This window comes from Rana temporaria, chromosome 6 (assembly GCF_905171775.1).
Source record: "Rana temporaria chromosome 6, aRanTem1.1, whole genome shotgun sequence".
In the NCBI taxonomy this organism is placed as follows: domain Eukaryota; kingdom Metazoa; phylum Chordata; class Amphibia; order Anura; family Ranidae; genus Rana; species Rana temporaria.
In genome coordinates this window covers 145850353-145870196 of record NC_053494.1, presented here as the reverse complement: position 1 = coordinate 145870196, position 19844 = coordinate 145850353, and the positions used below count along the sequence as shown (strand labels likewise).

The following is a 19844-nucleotide window of genomic DNA, read 5'->3' as shown; positions in this document are numbered from 1 at the left end:
TAATGAACACTTAAATGCTTTCTTGTGTCTCATTGTGATTTCTCACGGAATTCCGGGGGTTACTGAAATTTATCCTGCATTTACCTGAAGTACACCTGGGTGGCGGTATTACCTTTAACAATCATTAGATCCCAAGTTGTCCCGTATTGCCACATCTGAGATCAGACCTGAATGATCCAAGTCTGAGATCAGAATTGGATCTTCGTAATTAATAGATCCATTTTTTCTAGTTGGGGAATCCACCAATTGGGACATGAAGTTGTCCTATACGACATTCATGAAATGATGGACCTTTAGTTAAGTGAGCTGTCCCCTTTCCCAGTCAATATCAGGATAATTGAAGTCCCCCATTATGATGAGTTTCGCTGTCTCGCTGCCATTTCTAACTGTGATAGTAGGTCCAGCTACTCCTCTTCCTTAAGGTTGGGGGACCTATAAAATAACCCCACTATTAATTTCCCACTTTGAAGTTCTACCCACACCGATTCCACCTCCCCCTTGTCCTATTCATAACTTCGCTCCTCTCTAACACCCTTACATCATTACCACCCTTACATCATTCTTTACATATAGACCCACCCCTCCAACTATTCTACCTCCCCTGTCCTTCAGATACAAGGAATACCCCTGGATATTTGCCAGCCAATCTTGTGAGCTGTCAAACCAAGTTTCAATTATTCCCACAAAGTCCAAGCCCTCCTCGTGTAATAGCAGCTCTAGTTCCTCCATTTTATTAGCTAGGCTCCTAACATTTGTATATGCTTGGAACTTCATGGTAATGCTTCCTCTAAGCTTGATCACAAAGTACCCTATTCCACCCAAATCTCTTTTTATCAGGACACTGAGCAATCATAAAAGAGGGTAAACAAAAATAATTTATATGACTGTTTTATGAAAGGACAGGGCAAGCTTACACCTGCATTGTTTGTAACACCTGACTCAATGACTTCAATACCTGACTGCAATTTCCATAGTTTCAAGTGATCCTTAGTCATAAGATCCATATTATATCAATTATAAACCCTTTGTTCAGTAAAGAAGTGAAAATGTAAAACTATTAATGCACAAATACATAATTTGTACTATTATTTGACTTAAGCTTCGATAATTAGTTTGATAATAATGATGACATTTATTATACAAAGTAAGGGCAGTAATTTTCACAACACTTGTACAAAGATTATACAATGATTCTACTAAACAAATTGGAGTAAACATAATAAATTACATTGACAAGATTTAGAGCAAATGAAAGGAGCAATGTGCTCATAATAGTTTATGCATATGATATATAGTGGTGTTAAATTGAGAAGAATCCTTGCACATTTTACCTGGTTATCTTCTCAAAACTGAAATGTTGACTATGGGACTCTAAGGAAGTGCTCCAGTTGCTTGTTTATTTATACATTACTGACAAACTGACAAACCAGTATGTTTTTGGGTTGAGGACGAAAGCAGAAGCAGTCTGCACAGGGAAAATATACAGAAACTTTATGTAGACACAAAGTTTGTCAATTGGTGGTACTGAACTGAGGACCTATCTGCTGCACGAAAGATTATTAACCATTTAGCCACAGCTCTCTGAGATGTAAAATCCCAGAAAGCCCCAACACAAGAGAATCACTCTCCAACAGGACACCATAAGTGCTTAGGCCTGGGGAAACTCAATAAAGCTTTAAAATTTGCATTTGTCCTTTTTTCATTTGCAAATGTTCTGTTTTTATCATGGTGGCCATTAGTACTAATATTTCAACATGCAATATTAATATACATAACATTACAAAAGTCCACCAAAACCGGTTGTTACCCAATGAAAATAAAAAGAGTGCCATTAGTCTTTGTGTATTGTAATCTTTTAATGGAATAGTAAGACCACTGAAATAAGAAATCATGCTGATCAATCTAAAGGCCAATCTAAGGGGTTCCACTCTTTCTAGTAACATTTACTAAATTGAAAACTAGGTATAATTCTATTAAGTGTATGAACCAATCAACAGATAACAGGCTGGTTTAAGAAGAACCAGTCATGGCTAGGCTTTTGCAAGAATATTCAATCTTAAAACCCAAATATGGTCACCACCACCTTTCTGCATATTTTTATATTTTTTGCTTTTTAAATTAACTTACCTTTTTCCAGTTGTTTCTATGTTGGTGACCTAAAGCACCAGGTCCTTATATTCTCCTGTTCTCTGGGACTGGCCTGTCCTTAATGTTGCAGGGAGTGGGCTGACATGATAATGTCAGAGCTGTTCTCTGAATCACAGTGTGTGCGTGCAGGGCTTTGTTGTGACACCAAAGCAATGCCATGAGACCTTGCATTTTCAGGAAGAAGATTGAATGACCCAGAGTGTCATCTTACTTGGAAGAGGACTCAGGCTGGACCACAGAGCAGGGGATTCTGTAAGGGCAGCACTAGAAAGGAGATGAGTATTTCAGAAAAATCAGATTTTCTATTATTTAAGCTGCTTACTGACAATTCATGGAGAAAAGAATTGCCCAGAGTCAGGCCCCTTTTGCGCTCCTGAACCTCTCCTTTTCCCTATCACTTCCATTTATTTGCAATGAGCAGTGCACGTTAGGCCCTGTACACACGAGAGGATCCATCCGCTGAAAAATCTCAGCGGATCGGTTTCAGCGGATAGATCCCCTGGTGTGTACGTTCCAGCGGATATTTATCCGCGGAGATGTCCGATTTCCAGCAGATAAAAATTTGTAGACATGCTTACAAATCTATCCGCTGGAATCGGCTCTAGCGGATCGATCCGGTGGTCTGTACAGACTCACCGGATCGATCCGTCCAAACCCATCCCTCGCATGCGTCGTAATGATTCGACGCATGCGTGGATAACCTTATATGACAGCGTCGCGCACGTCGCCGCGTCATCATCGCGGCGACGGCGCGACACGTCACCGCGATGGGAATTCGGTGCAGATTTTGATCCGATGGTGTGTACACTCCATCGGATTAAAATCCGCAGAGGATTTATCCGCGGATACGGTCCGGCGGACCGTATCCGCGGATCAATCCTATAGTGTGTACTAGGCCTTAGTTGCATCATGTCAGTGGTGTATTTAGGTTTTGTGCTGCCCTAGGCCTGACTAAACTTGTGCACCCCCTAATTTAAATATGACCCACCCCTTCCTGTCAAGGCCACACCCATTGCTGTTTCAGACCTGCTCTGAAGGTTTCGAGTGGGGACTTCTGAGTTCTGAGGGCCTGGGGGGGGGGCAATGGAGTCCCTTAATTTGCATAGATTTCCTCTCACTTCCTGTTTGGCTATAGGGCAGGAAGTGAAGGGAAATCTCTGCAATAGGACAGGGTTGGTAAAAAATAAACTGACCGGGGCTATAACCTTCCCTTACTCTATCCAAAATGAAAAGAAAAAGTGTTGCCTATAGTTCTATTTTAAGAACAAATTTATGGAGAGGACTAAGAAGATAACCATGCCAATGGTGCAGCAGAAAACATATAGCACAGTGAGGAAGGTTTGTGGTCCAGGATGATAGGACAGTAAAAATTAGAAGACCCCCCCCACAGTTGTGGAATGCCAGGTGCCCGCATACCGGAAACAGTGTGGCCGGCTTATGGGGGTGCTAGACTAATTTGCCTCTTTGCCAAGTCCACCCCATAAGACTGGCCCTACACCAACAGTGTAGCGCAAGTCGGCGGGGACTCTTTTCGTGCTGCCCTCCTTCAAAGTGCCCTAGGCCTGGGCCTTGTTGGCCTAGGCCAGGATACAGCGTTAGGTCATGTGCACTACTTTATGCATGCTACACACCCCATAGTACATATTCCTAGTCCATCTTGAGAGTGAGCAAGAGAGGATATGTCCCTACATACAGTGGAACAATGGAAAATGAACACCGCCACTCTCTAACATTAAGTCTAGTAACAGTAGAAAAATTTTTTTTGGAGGAGGCTGAGAACAATAGAAGGCCCTTTTTTAAAATTAAGAATACTTGCCTAAATATAATTTCTTTTATTTTTAAACCAGAGTTTAGTCTTAACCCCAATAAGGAAAACAGCATATTTGCTATAGCTGTAGCTATAGAAGCAGATATAACTGATGTAGGAGCCAAGTTTCCGCTGTATAACTGCACAAATATTTATTGCATATGAAGATTGTATAGGATAACATGAATCTATATATACAGTAGTTCAGGCACTTGTGACAGAATGCTTTGTAGTTAATATGCATAGTGCAGTGTTAATTTTTTTTTTTTTTTTTTTTTTTTTTTTTTAAAGTGTATTTTGTGCGTGTACTCGAGAGAGGAGCCGGACTGCAAGAGTTGGGAGTAGGCAGGCCTCCCCCAGAGGCAATCTGCCACCTTTCTCCATCCCCCGGGTGGCAATGGCAGGTGTGTGAGGGGGTCCTCCCACACAGCCTGCCCTACCTGCTCCGCTTTGAAGCCCAACGGGGCAGAGGGACTCCCTATAAGGGAGTGAGAGGATTAGCCCGCTCAACCAGCCCCGTTAGTCCTTCGCCTCTCTTTTTAGAGACCGCGTGGTCAAAGTGCGTGATGTTAACCCAATTTCGAGTGCGTGTAAGTGTGGTGGTTTTTGTGGGAGGGGGTGGGCGTACTAAGCGCAGGCTTACCTCGCATAGCACACCCACCGGGAGCCGGGCTGAGACCACCAAACTCAATTCACATGTAGCCGAGACCGGGATCCGAACCCCTAGCTGCAGAGGTGAATGGCTTGTCAGCGCAGTGCCAATCGCGTTGAGCCACCGCAGCAGTGTTAATTTAAACTTTACAATTCGGCATGTCTCTATGGAAAGATTGCCTTGTAGATAAAGTTTAAAGGGACAAGAGTACCCGTGAATATTTATTTATGAGGCTTCATTAGTTATCATTGCTGCTCTGCGAATCTCTACTCTACTCTTGATGACCAGGAGTTGTATAAACCTAACGATACCTTGGCACAGTTTAGATTACTTGTGGCACAGCCATTTTCTTCTACACATTGCACTTAAAAAGAAGGCAGGTTGGACAATGTAATTAATCTGTTTTTGTCCAATAAGTCTAAACACATAGAACAATATGTTTCTGACACACTTTGAGCAACACCGATTATGAGAACAATCCAAGACACCTTGAGGAACACCGATTATGAGAACAATCCAAGACACCTTGAGGAACACCGATTATGAGAACAATCCAAGACACCTTGAGGAACACTGATTATGCAGTTGTAGAGATTAGTTTCCCTTTTATGTAACGCTAAACGGATCTTGGTTTCTACACTTCGGATAGTCTGGAAAACATCACATCAATAAAAAGATAATACCAATGGAAACAATTTAATTACACACATATAGTTCTTCTTAGGAAACAAAAATAGACATTAGTACAAATTTTAGCTATAGAAAATACTTCTCTGCTTCACTTAAAGCTATCTTTACAAATAAAAGAAAAGGATACACCATTTCAACAATAGTGCTTTTTTAAATAAAATGATTTTTTTTCCCTGTTTAAGAAAAGCCACATTGTATGAACAAAGCGCAATGGCCACAACCTCAAGTGTGACATTTGGGAATTAAAGAGGAGGAAAAGACATTTCAGAAAAATGCTATAAATTAGGTGGTTACCCTAAGACACAAGTTGCCTTATTCAATAAGGCAGTAACCCTTAGCACCGTGCAGTAAACCACAGAAACCATTTAGACGCAAACTCTTAAGTGAGCCGGCTACAGACACCTGATAGTTAAATGGTTACTATGGGTAAATTGCCCTTTGTGCATCGTCATTGCTATCTGCACCTTTTGACTAAATAGATTTGAATTAAAGTGGTTCAAGTTTTTTTTTACCCTAATGCATGAGTCCTCAACCTGTGGCCCTCCAGCTGCTGCAGAATCACAAGTCCCATCATGCCTCTGCCTTTGGGAGTCATGCTTGTAACTGTCAGCCTTGTAATGTCTCATGGGACTTGTAGTTCCACAACAGCTGGAGGGCCACAGGTTGAGCACCCATGCCTTAATGCATCCTATGCATTAAGGTAAAAACCCTTCTGTGTCACAGACTTGCCCCCTCACCCCCCTTATACTTACCTGAACCCCATCGCCAACCAGCACTGTGCTCGAGAGCTGTAGCTCTCCTGGCTTTGTCCCCCCTCTTTGGGCAGATCGAAAGCAGCGGGAGCAATTGAGTCCTGCTCCTGTCAATCAACTCCCTGATGAGGAGCAAGCCCTCACAAGTGACCCTATGGGAATCAGTTTCCTATTGGTACAAGCAGAAGAGGAGGAGCGAGGAGTGCCGGCAGGGGACCCGAGAAGAGGAGGATTGGGTCCCCTCTGTGTAAATCCTTTACAACCACTTTAAGCTTGTTTGATAATCCAGAGCAATGTGCAGAAAGTGACAACAGCCAGTCAGATTTTAGCCTCCATTGAATTTGTCAGACCAATGAATGATGATTTCTGATTGGTTGATGTTTTTTCTACACAGCAATAGTTTTCTTACTGGTTTAGGGCTAATTAATGCCATATGTATAATAATACAGGATATTTCTAAGCATCAGAGAAGCTGATCAAGCAGCTCTGATCAACAGATATTAATTGAGCTTTACTCTTTTCAATTTTGGGAACTATGCTACAAAGAAATCCATATTTAATGAAATTATCTGCATTAAGATTTACCACTACATATCGTGTCTTTCAGCAGCCTTAGTGACTGTAATTCAGTCATTTAAAGTCTATAATTCACATGAGAGTTACTGTTTTAATGCAAAAACCCTGTTGGTTTGTCATCTTCTATCACAATTGGTACCGCTAAATTGAACTGGTGGTGAGTTCTTATGCTTGCAGCTTCAATCTATATGTCCTTTACTCTAAATTAAGAGCCATTCAGTCAAATATATCTCAAAGGGCTGTAATGGAAGCCATCTTGGAAACTTCTTACAGGCTTCGTTTTAGAGGCTTGTGCTTCAAACAGAATGCAGAATAACAATAACAGAGTTCCATTCTTCCCAAAGCTTGGAAGTGAAGACAATCTCTAGAAAGAGTTTGTCACTGTCACTGCTGTCAAACAATTCCTTCACTGCGCTTGCTTCTCCACACTACAAGTGCTGTCATCAGGAGGGTTATTAGGATGGGGATAAATATGAAAGAGCAAAGGACTGGAAATGGTGGGTCAGCTGGTAGCCTGCCAGTCAGGGCACAGTTCTTGAAATAGTTTCTATGAATATTTGTGAAAAAGTCATCCACTACGTGGTTTGGCCAGAAACAGTGCTGATGCTTGGCCAGGAGATAGGTACAGTTTGTCACATCAATATAGATCCTGGAGGAGAAAAAGATAATAGCATTAGTTTTGATAACCCAATATTTTTATTTTATTTTTAAAACTAAATACAAAACATTCTAGATTGTATTATCTTCATTAATTAAAAAAAAATGAATGTTTATAAAATATTTATTTCATGTTTTTTTCCAGGTAAATAAATGTTTCACATGTGCTATTTTCAGCCAGCAGGTGGAGCTCTATGCTTCTTTTCACATGTTTACAACTTTGATGGGAATAAATCTTGATTACTGAACTGAGTGACTCACTGCTTCTCTCCACCATGTTTGTTCTGCTCATAGGAAAGTGTATGGAGCCTTAAAAAGAGACAGTCACAAAGAGTATAACCTTCTGCTGGGTCGTTTCTTTAAAGAATGCATTGAAAAACTAGTGTCATAAGTGCGTCTTATATTGAAGAGGTTGTAAATCTCCACTGGTAAGTTGTACCTATAGGTAAGCCTTATTGTAGGCCATTTAGGAGATAATTGCTGTACACTGCACCGATGATGTCATTGGCGCATGCGCTGTGGAGAATCGGCTGCCCGTGCCATATCTTCAGTAGTGAGAGTCGTGACGTCGCGCAAATCCAGCCAGTCACAGAGTCAGAGTCTGCGGCCCCAGAAGGAAGAGGGGCGAGGATGGATGGAGACAGCATGGGTTTTACTTGCAGGTAAGTGTGTGTCACATAATGTGCTAGTATGTGATGCATATTAGCACATTATGTTTTTACTTTGCAGGGGGGAAAAGGGAAGTAAAACCCATCAGGGTTTGCTTCCTGTTTAAATGCCTATATAAAGTAAAGATTTTAGAAAAATTCAATATATATAATAAAAGATGTAGATGTAGAAAAAAATAACAACATTTACCCCAAACCATTATAATCTCCCTTCTTAGCGTATATTACAACATCGTGCATTAATGTATTTGGCTAGTCCATATAAGATTAATATTAGAGCTACAACAAAACTCATCTTCAACACACATTTTTTTTAAAATAAAACCTTTACATTTCCAGTATATACCTTATTTTAGGCCCACTAATGTTATCACTGGTTCTGTGTGCAATGCAGGCAGATTATGACTAGCCTAGGTAGGCATAGTAGGCTTCCTGAAAACATCACAGCACCCTGCTCCTCTCAAGAACCCTCAATCCTGATGTGGGCTGGCTCTTGGAAAGAGTTATGCAAATATGAAAATGACGGTTGGGTGTCAGTCTGAAGGAGTGGCTGTTTATAGGTAGGCTGCATGTGCATGCAGTCCTTCCCCCCCAGATAAAGCCCATATGTATCAATGAGTCTCCATGATTGAAAGAGCTGAAATCTCATGGATGAAATGGGTGGGCCAACAACATTAAGGCTTGGGAGGAAGGGGTTAGAGCAGGGATATGCAATTAGCGGACCTCCAGCTGTTGCAGAACTACACGTCCCATGAGGCATAGCAAGACTGACAGCCACAAGCATGTCACCCAGAGGCAGAGGCATGATGGGACTTGTAGTTTTGCAACAGCTGGAGGTCCGCTAATTGCATATCCCTGGGCTAGAGGATGCTGCACATCCTCCAGCCAGGAAATAAGGATGGCTCTGTCTGACTTGCAGCTGGTTTTAATGCACACTGTGAGAAACTCACAGTGTGCAGTGAAATCAGGCTAAGCCATTTCAGTGTAGGAGAGGAGCCATTGTGCAGAGCTGAAAGTAAGGCCCGAGTTCAGCAATTTTTGTTTCATCCTTTTAAGATTAAATTTGAACTTGATGTATGATACTCATGAGTGCAATGGATAAACGGAGGGTAATCTAAATGTATTTGGTCAAATAGTGACTGGCCAAGGGTGATATATTAAACAATTACTGTAAAAAATAAAAATCATAGAAGGAAGAAATCTTGTCCACAGATCCACAGAAGATTACTGTAGAGGGATTACAGACCAATTTATGGGCTGCAAACAAGTAAAGGGCACCTCCAGCACTATGTACCTATGAAGTTATACACTATTTACTTTGTCAGCAGTTCTTCCCTTGGCTTTGGATTTGGAATGCTCCACAGGCATCATGCAATGACCCCCTCCGCACATTCATGTTGGTTAAATGCATTCTTTCCAATTTCTTAATGGTAATAATAGCAAAAATTGTGACTGTTACTAAATTAGGAAAGTGTCCATATATGGTAAAATGACAGTAAGTTCTAAATGAATGCAATTCACAATAATATGCCATCATTACTATAATGCATGCCTCTGATAGTAATACCTAGTAGCAGATCCATTATTAGAAATGTGGCACTAAATAAACTCACATGTATCTATGCTAATTAATATGTCTGATACTGATAGTTGCTCTCATATCGATTGTACCTGCTGCAATAAGTGCAGTCATTTAATATTTTGATGAAGCTAATAAAAATGATTATCTAACAATTCTGTTTTGTGACTTTATATGCACCTTACCATGGCTCCTTAAATGTATGTAAATTAAAGGGACTGAATCTAATGTAAAAAAATATGATTGTGCTTGAAAGAAATACATTAGAACTGTAGTCTAAATATAAAACAAATCCCTTCTCAAGTTTGACACCTTTGCAAAGGACAGAGGTCCATACAAATGGGCTTCTAACTCTTTGGGCCAGATCCTTTTTTTTTTGTTTTAAATTTTTTTTTTCCCGCCGTATCTTTTTTTTCCCCGACGCAACTTTATTGACCCGGCGCGATCCACAAAGCTCGGCGTAACGTAATTTCGCGCTATGCACATCTGGAAAATGACGTCACAAGCATGCGCAGTATGGCCGGCGCGGGAGCGCGCCTAATTTAAATGGGAATCGCCCCCATTTGAAGAGGAACGCCTTGCCCCGGCGGAATTTAAGTTACACAGCCGAAAATTTCTAGGTAAGTGCTTTGTGGATCGGGCACTTAGGTAGAAATTTTAAGGCAGTGTAACTTAAATGGGAATGTTTACGTTACGCCGGCTCTTTGTGGATCTGGCCCTTTGTTTTAGACTGTGTGGATGATCTTTCTATAGGCACTGTTGTTGCTGTGTCCTGATATCTCAGTGTGAAGTGCTGCTACTAATGCTGCCCAGCTCTGCCCTATTGTTGTGGAAAGATGACTCACCTGCAGACCCTGTGTTTACATGAAAATAACCGTCATTCATATGTACATAACGGGAGCATTCATATGTAAATAAAGGTGGCATTCATATGTATATTATGCCCCTCTGCAGCGAAGAGGTGATCTGCTGTAACCTCTAGCAACCAATCAGTGAGCAGTATTACTGTACAGTAATCTCTAGCAACCAATCAACAAGAAGAAATAATGTGCTGTAACCTCTAGCAACTAATCAGTGAGCCCTAATGTGTGCTGTAACCTCTAGCAACCAGTCAGTAAGTGGTAATGATATGCTGTAACCTCTGGTAGCCAATCACAATCAATGCCTGATCTGATATAGTAAACTGATTTTAAGTCTAGCTGATATTTATTGTATGTCTCAGAGCAGGTGGAAAGCAAAATTGCATGGGGGGGGGGGGGCAACACCAAAGAAGCGGCTTACTGCTGCCCCTCCCATGATAAAATTATAGGATTTCAGGAACACCTGAGTGAAGCAGGTGAAGAAGAACCATGAGTGACTGCACACCTCTGGTCCAAAAAAATGAAAAACAACTTTATTGATCCAGCAGGAATAAGAACACCTCACACACCTCCATCTGAAAGATATTGCCCATTTCCACAGTCATAGAGCAGAGTAACCCACTAATATCAATTATATATTAAAGGGAATCACATACAATTCTGTTTTGTCCTTATGAATCAGGCTGAGAGCACTGTTACACTACTGAAACGACAAACAGAGCATGCAGTGCTTAAAACTATTTATTATCTTATTCAATAAAAACATAATACACTTCTATGAAGTGGCTGCCATATGCTAGCTACTAGGACAGAGCGTGCTCTATCCTTATCTAGGTCAGCCTTGAACCCACAGCATGTTTCCACACATGTAGACATGCTTTCCCCACAGTCACGTCTGATACCAATACTCTTTTTGCACCTGTGGCTCCTTCAATACGCTTCATGTAAGGGCATTATGTTTTCATTGAAGTGGATAATAAATGGTTTCAAACAATATGTCAATGCGCTCTATTTGTGGCTTTGTTTTATAACACAAAACCTTGTCCTTGGGCATCTGACAGAGGATAGTCTTCAGAAATGTGTTTGGTTGTTACAATAAGATTTGCGTTTTCCCTGTGATATGAATATGCGTCCATATAAAGAATCGGGGGAGTTGAATAATGTTGATCTCAAGTGAAGCAGACTGGTATACTCATCCTGAAATTGCACATTTCCAAGTGGAGGCATCGCCAAGGAGTTGGATAGCCTGCTTTGTTACAGTAAAGGTTAGGACTGAACTACATGGTCATGGAGGCTACCCTATGGTTCTAAGTGATGCCTTTATGTTGGCAGTTATTCTCCTCAAAATGCCAGCAAAGCTAACCAAAGCCTCTCCCTTCAAGGAAAGAACTGACATACCCTTCTCACATCCCCTAATGCAGTTCTCCATTCCTAAACAACCAATCACCAGACCGAAGCGCTGGCCTTCGAAAGGCAGGGAGTGCATACCTATGTCATGTCAAATTTGCATGAGAACTCTGGGAGTTATGCTGTCACTGTAAATGAATTATAAAGAAAGAAGACTGCGCTAAACAAATAAAAATAACGTCAATAAAGATCAAGGCAGTAATTAGATGCGATAAACACAAATAACATAATACAAAAATAATCCCCATTGATAAACGTCTGTTGATGACGAAACGCATCTGGGACGGCGCACACTGACGTCACCGCGCTGAACGTATGGAGGAAGGGCTCCTATAGTGCCGGCCGGCATTTGTATACATGCTTTTAAAATGCTACATTGTTGTAACTACGTTTTCGTCTTTGATTTTATTAATTTTTTTTACGGAATCACACTATGGTGCGTTTTCTTTTATACTCTTGAACCGAGGACCTATCTATTTATGAGGAAGTGATCATACCTTGGATATCTGTCCTTTGGAGTCCCTGCTGGTCCAGTGCCTCAGTTTGTGGATGGAGTTTCTTATAGGCTTTTGAACCTCTTGGTTGTGGTAAGCGGCTTTCCATTAGGTGGTGGTTTCCTCACAAGAAGTCATTCTCACAGTGGTGCTGTTTATCCTGATTGCGGGGTCTGCTTGATCGCCTACATACAACTTGGGACTTTTTTTTATTATCTATACCCCTATTATGTTATTATCCTTGGGGCTCAGAGACTTTGTTCTTCTCTATTAATTACTGGCACCCTGTTGCTGGTTTGTTCTATTGGCACTGTAAATGAATTACCTGGCATTTAATTGTGCCTACTATCACTAGTAGCCTAAAGCCTCGTACACACGCTTAGCTTTTCGGAGGACCGAAAGTCCATTTTTTGTGGCATGCTAATCTCATGTCGAAAGTGAAGAGGTTACTCACAATACGAAAATTTTTCGTATGACAGGATACAATGTCAGAAGTGATGTAATATGTTGAATAGTTTTGTATGTATTTTTTCATTTTTGAGCAAGCGTAGTCTTGCTCTTATGATTTTTCTGTATGAAAACCGTACAAATTAAACAAAAAATCAGACGTTGAGTTCACATCCGACAAAAAAGCACCGTACTAACGATCCGAAAATCGGCAGACGGCTCACAGTGCAAATTTTTCCATCTGATTTTCGTGTTGTGTGTACGGGCCTTTAGCTAACATTGTTGTACGATGGTTGAGACTGTCATCCATAATGATATCACCTCTTATCACTGTGTTGCTATGGTAACAATCAAATATGAATTCACACAAGAGGCGGAACTTCCAAAATATCTCATCAGCTTTATTTGATAAATATTTTTTAATTGTAGCAACTCGTTGTAACCTGTCAGAATTCCCTCTATTGAAGTCAGACTCTTTCATAGCATTGTTTCTGAATTCCAGCCATTTTCAACAGTGCCTGCTGGCTTCTTGATTGGGCTGAATGGCTTCTGAATTCTGCACTGACCTGTCCCCTCCGGCTATAGTTAACTTACAAGAACTATCCACTAAACCTATTTTTAAACTGCTGTCTGCCAGGTAAAGGTACTTGTACATTGATAATTTCAGTTATTCATTTACAAGCAAGATGACCTTCAAAAGTTTTTCTTTCACCCACCATGTGCGTTGAAAGCAAATGAGAAAGTCTGTTGTCACGGAGACTGTAATATGCTCAGACGCTGCCTTGTGACAGGACCAGGAAACCAAACTGACTAAACACGAAGATCCATGTCTGACATCTGTCTAGAATGCCACACAAGAACAGAGACTGCTGCTTGAAAAACATTTTCTAGTTGTAGGAAGACCACAAGGCAAAATGGATGGATAACCAAGTGCCAAGGGCCAAGTGCTAGCAATGCTCACAACAAAACCGATTTACACATGCAGACGAGGTTATCATGCAAACCTGATTTGGGGTATTTAGGTGATTCTAGATCTAATATTGCTTGGCTGAAGGAGTTCACAGTTTGATTACCTGCTGATAAGGCCCATAACCATAGCTCCATACTTTGTGAAATGTTAATTTTTAGTATGTAGTAAGTAGTATGTGTTACATTTGGTGTTATCACTGTCACTCTCTCATACTGGTCACTGGAAGTTCAACATGGTACCTCATGGCAAAGAACTCTCTGAGGATCTGAAAAAAAGAATCTTTGCTCTACATAAAGATGGCTTAGGCCAGTGATGGCGAACCTTGGCACCCCAGATGTTTTGGAACTACATTTCCCATGATGCTCAACTACACTGCAGAGTGCATGAGCATCATGGGAAATGTAGTTCCAAAACATCTGGGGTGCCAAGGTTCGCTATCACTTGCCTAGGCTATAAGAAGATTGCCAAGACCCTGAAACTGAGCTGCAGCATGGTGACCAAAACCATACAGCAGTTTAACAGGACAGGTTCCACTCAGAACAGGCCTCGCCATGGTCAACCAAAGAAGTTGAGTGCATGTGCTCAGTGCCATATCGAGAGGTTGTCTTTGGGAAATAGACATATGAGTACTGCCAGCATTGCTGCAGAAGTTGAAGGGGTGGGGGGGTCAGCCTGTCAGTGCTCAGACCACATGCCACACACTGCATCAAATTGGTTTGTATAGCTGTCGTTCCAGAAGGAAACCTCTTCAAAAGATGATGCACAAGAAAGCCTGCAAACAGTTTGCTGAAGATAAGCAGACTAAGGACATGGATTACTAGAACCATGTCCTGTGGTTTGATGAGACCAAGATAAACTTATTGGGTTCAGACGGTGTCAAGTGTGTGTGGCGGTAACCAGGTGAGGAGTACAAAACAAGTGTGTTTTATCTACAGTAAAGCATGGTGGTGGGAGTGTCATGGTCTGGGGCTGCATGAGTCCTGCCGACACTGGGAAGCTACAGTTCTTTGAGGGAACCATGAATGCCAACATGTACTGTGACATACTGAAGAAGAGCATGATCCCCTCCCTTTGAAAAATGGACCGCAGGGCAGGATTCCAGCATGATTATGACCCCAAACACACCTCCTTTTTTTCTTTTTTTTTAAGTGTATTTTGTGCGTGTACTCGAGAGAGGAGTCGGACTGCAGGAGTTGGGAGGCCTCCCCCAGAGGCAATCTGCCACCTTTCTCCATGCCCTGGGTGGCAATGGCGGGTGTGTGAGGGGATCCTCCCACACAGCCCGCCCTAGCTGCTCCGCTTTGAAGCTCAACGGGGCAGAGGGACTCCCTATAAGGGAGTGAGAGGATCTAGCCCGCTCAACCAGCCCCGTTAGTCTTTCGCCTCTGGTCAAAGTGCGTGCATGTTAACCCAATTTCGAGTGCGTGTGTAAGTGTGGTGGTTTTTGGGGGGGGGTGGGCGTACTAAGCGCAGGCTTACCTCGCATAGCACACCCACCGGGAGCGGGCTGAGACCACCAAACTCAATTCACATGTAGCCGAGACCGGAATCCGAACCCCTAGCTGCAGAGGTGAATGGCTTGTCAGCGCAGTGCCAATCATGTTGAGCCACCGCAGCTCCTCCAAACACACCTCCTAGATGAACACTGCCTTGCTAAATAAGCAAGGTGATGGACTGGCCAAGCATATCTCCAAACTAAAACTCTATTGAACATCTGTGGGGCATCGTCAAATGGAAGGCGGAGGAGCAAAAGGTCTCTAACATCCACCAGCTCCGTGATGTCATCATGGAGAAGTGGAAGAGGACTCCAGTGGCAACCTGTGAAGCTCTGGTGAACTCCATACCCAAGAGGGTTAAGGCTAAGGGTTAGAGAGATAATATAATAAAATATGTACAAAAATGTGATGGGTGTGTGTATATATATATATAAATATATACATACCTTTCACCCCTCACATCAGGGGAACACTGACTCACAGCAGGATATTCCAATAAAATCCAAAGATGGACTACCACCTAAATAGAGAGTCCTGTAGGCAGGGCTGGTGCGCAAGGATTTTTGACTTCCTAGGCGAAACCTAATTTTGCCACCCCCCTTGGCCCCACCCCCTTTGTCCTGCTCATGTATACCCCAGCTTTTTAAGGAAGGGCCCATCAATGCAGCCAATCAGGGCCCATCAGATGCAGCCTACCAGGGCCCATCAATGAATGTTTGCTTGCTTCTATTCATTCAGGAGTCAGGACACCGACCTCTGCCGCCGATGCGCCTCTGACACCATGTGCGAACGGATTGGCAGCTGCATGCGGATGCTGAGACTTAGTTGCTTGCAGAGTAGAGAGAGCAGGAACACCAGTGGCCGGGCGCCCTAGGCAGCAGTGCGCCCTAGGCGGCTGCCTAGTTTGCCTAGTGGTTGGACCGGCCCTGCCTGAAGGTCCAATCTCTATTGATTGACAGAACTAACAGACCCTCCGGATGAGTCCAAACAGAAGAAAATCACAGATTTGTTCAACGAGCTTAAAAAGCTCTCAAGCGATGAGATTAAACACTCTTTAGATATGGAATTTCTGAAGAAGTATCAACAGTTAACATGTTTGTTATTTTTCACTTTAAGACAATGGCCCAAGACAAGCCAGCAAATTGGAAAGTCAGAGCTCCTCCTCCTACTCTGCATACTTGCTTCAGGTCAGCGTCCAAAAAAGTAAAAAAGCTATTGGGACAGCATGACAGCCAGGCAATTAGCATGTTCAGCAAGGAAGGTTGGCAATGGTACTATTTTTCCCAGTACAGGTTTAGATTAATGTGGCCATGAATATAGTTTCTTATTTGGATAACTTTATTAATGACTGTGGATTAGCCTCTGGTTTCAGAAGGCATGAGAAACTAAATATTTGAGACAACACATGCATTTTTACTTTTAAAGGTTTAAAATCCCTTGTTATTCATTGGTTTAAAAAAGAAAGTGGCTGATAAGCTTTACTCTGTCTGCTTTAGCTATTAAGATTTTTAATTGCTTAGCAAACAAAGAAAGAGCATGCAATGGCTTATCACCAGGCAGGTCAGACGGTACCAGGAACAATTAATAACAAAGATCTGCTACATGCAGATTATGGGTCCGATGGTGAACTACCAATTCCACCATGCCGAGAGACTATGGACTGTGATGAAATGGTTAGAGGAGAGGTTCATTTTCCCAAAGTAAAATATTATGTCTGATAAAACATGTCATTGCATTGCTGTGAACCCCGTGACACAACACGGTCTCAGGGAACAGAATACCACGCTCACAATCACAACATGTTTACAAAATGTAATCACAATAACTGTTTCCATTTTAAATGCCGGTCTTTAGTAAATATTTATTGCAAATCTCAGCGTATTCTTTTATAGAATGCCAGAATTCAAGCAAACATGCAGAAACGAGCCTTCTATGGTGCTTTTGATTTAAAGAAGGAATAAAATTTCAAGATTGTGCATCCAAAATGAAAAAAGCCTTGGTTTTCATTCTACTTTAAAGACAGTTTGTAATCATGGGTTTGATCTGTGAAAAGAAAAAATAGAAAACAATCCAGGCTTTCAAAATCGACCAATCAGCAGCCATCTCCGAATTATCATACTTTGGCCATAAAAGCAAAGGTTTAAGATTTAGGAATAACTGTGATGTGCATTAAAATGATAGTAAAGTCTCTTTTATATATATATAAAGACGGGCATTGCGTCACATCCCGTCGCCCCCCCCTGTTGTGTGCTGGGAACACTCGGCTCCCAGCACACAGCGGGAGCCAATCGGCGGGCGCAACGCGACTCGCGCATGCGCCGTAGGGAACCGGGCAGTGAAGCCGGAGCGCTTCACTTCCTGGTTCCCTCAGCGTGGATGGAGGGGGGAGCAGCAGGGTGACGAGCGATCGCTCGTCCTCTGCTGCGGACGCCGCTGGACTCCAGGACAGGTAAGCGTCCTAATATTAAAAGTCAGCAGCTGCAGTATTTGTAGCTGCTGGCTTTTGATATTTTTTTTTGGCGGAACATCCGCTTTAATATATAAAAATACCAAACTCACTTACCTCCTCTATGCAGTGGTTTTGCACAGAGCAGCTCAGATCCTCCTCTTCTCTCTCTTGGACTCTCCTGGTCCCTTCCTCCTCTCGAGTGCCCCCACAGCAAGCAGCTTGCTATGGGGGCATATGAGCCAAGCCATTTAGACACAGAGCCCTGGTTAGGCCCCGCCCTCTCTCTCTCCTGACTGGCTAACTGACTTTGATTGACAACAGCGGAAACCAATGGTGCTGTGTCTAAGCCAATCAGGAGGGAGAGTCCCAGATGGTACGGCCATCACTGGATATAGAGGAGACTCTCTGGTAGGTATTAGGGGGTGCGGGGGCAGCTTCTGCACACAGAAAGTTTTTCATCTTAAAGCATAGAAGTCATTAAGATAAAAAAACCTTCTGCCTTTACAACCACTTTAACCACTTGAGATCCGCGCTATGGTCGAAAGACGTCCACAGCACGGCTCTCAAGTGCCGGGTGGACGTCCATAGACGTCCTGCTGTTGTTGTTCCCTGTGCACGCCGCTGGGGGCGCGCAGCGGGGAAACAACGTGCCCGGCGCATCGCTCGGGAGCCGATGCGAGTGCCTGGCGGCCGCGATGTCCGCCAGACACTCGCGATCGTCGGTAACACAGCAGGACGTGGAGCTCTGTGTGTAAACACAGAGCTCCACGTGCTGTCAGGGAGAGAGGAGACCGATCTGTGTCCCTTTACATAGGGACACAGCATCGGTCACCTCCCCCAGTCACCCCCCTCCCCCCACACAGTAAGAACACAATGAGGGAATACATTTAACCCCTTCCTCACCTCCTAGTGTTAACCCCTTCAGCAAACATGCAGAAACGAGCCTTCTATGGTGCTTTTGATTTAAAGAAGGAATAAAATTTCAAGATTGTGCATCCAAAATGAAAAAAGCCTTGGTTTTCATTCTACTTTAAAGACAGTTTGTAATCATGGGTTTGATCTGTGAAAAGAAAAAATAGAAAACAATCCAGGCTTTCAAAATCGACCAATCAGCAGCCATCTCCGAATTATCATACTTTGGCCATAAAAGCAAAGGTTTAAGATTTAGGAATAACTGTGATGTGCATTAAAATGATAGTAAAGTCTCTTTTATATATATATAAAGACGGGCATTGCGTCACATCCCGTCGCCCCCCCCCTGTTGTGTGCTGGGAACACTCGGCTCCCAGCACACAGCGGGAGCCAATCGGCGGGCGCAACGCGACTCGCGCATGCGCCGTAGGGAACCGGGCAGTGAAGCCGGAGCGCTTCACTTCCTGGTTCCCTCAGCGTGGATGGAGGGGGGAGCAGCAGGGTGACGAGCGATCGCTCGTCCTCTGCTGCGGACGCCGCTGGACTCCAGGACAGGTAAGCGTCCTAATATTAAAAGTCAGCAGCTGCAGTATTTGTAGCTGCTGGCTTTTGATATTTTTTTTTGGCGGAACATCCGCTTTAATATATAAAAATACCAAACTCACTTACCTCCTCTATGCAGTGGTTTTGCACAGAGCAGCTCAGATCCTCCTCTTCTCTCTCTTGGACTCTCCTGGTCCCTTCCTCCTCTCGAGTGCCCCCACAGCAAGCAGCTTGCTATGGGGGCATATGAGCCAAGCCATTTAGACACAGAGCCCTGGTTAGGCCCCGCCCTCTCTCTCTCCTGACTGGCTAACTGACTTTGATTGACAACAGCGGAAACCAATGGTGCTGTGTCTAAGCCAATCAGGAGGGAGAGTCCCAGATGGTACGGCCATCACTGGATATAGAGGAGACTCTCTGGTAGGTATTAGGGGGTGCGGGGGCAGCTTCTGCACACAGAAAGTTTTTCATCTTAAAGCATAGAAGTCATTAAGATAAAAAAACCTTCTGCCTTTACAACCACTTTAACCACTTGAGATCCGCGCTATGGTCGAAAGACGTCCACAGCACGGCTCTCAAGTGCCGGGTGGACGTCCATAGACGTCCTGCTGTTGTTGTTCCCTGTGCACGCCGCTGGGGGCGCGCAGCGGGGAAACAACGTGCCCGGCGCATCGCTCGGGAGCCGATGCGAGTGCCTGGCGGCCGCGATGTCCGCCAGACACTCGCGATCGTCGGTA

General features: G+C 43.2%; 1 protein-coding gene across 1 annotated transcript in view; it reads right to left on the bottom strand.

The window, feature by feature from the left end:
* Positions 1-6696: 6696 nt before the first annotated feature.
* The window catches only part of RAMP1 (receptor activity modifying protein 1), a 132946-nt gene continuing 119798 nt past the window's right edge, over positions 6697-19844 (bottom strand). The window contains exon 5 of the mRNA XM_040358489.1: positions 6697-7274. Within this exon, the coding sequence (XP_040214423.1) occupies positions 7019-7274 (256 nt within the window). The 3' untranslated portion in view covers positions 6697-7018. The remainder of the gene's footprint in view (positions 7275-19844) is intronic.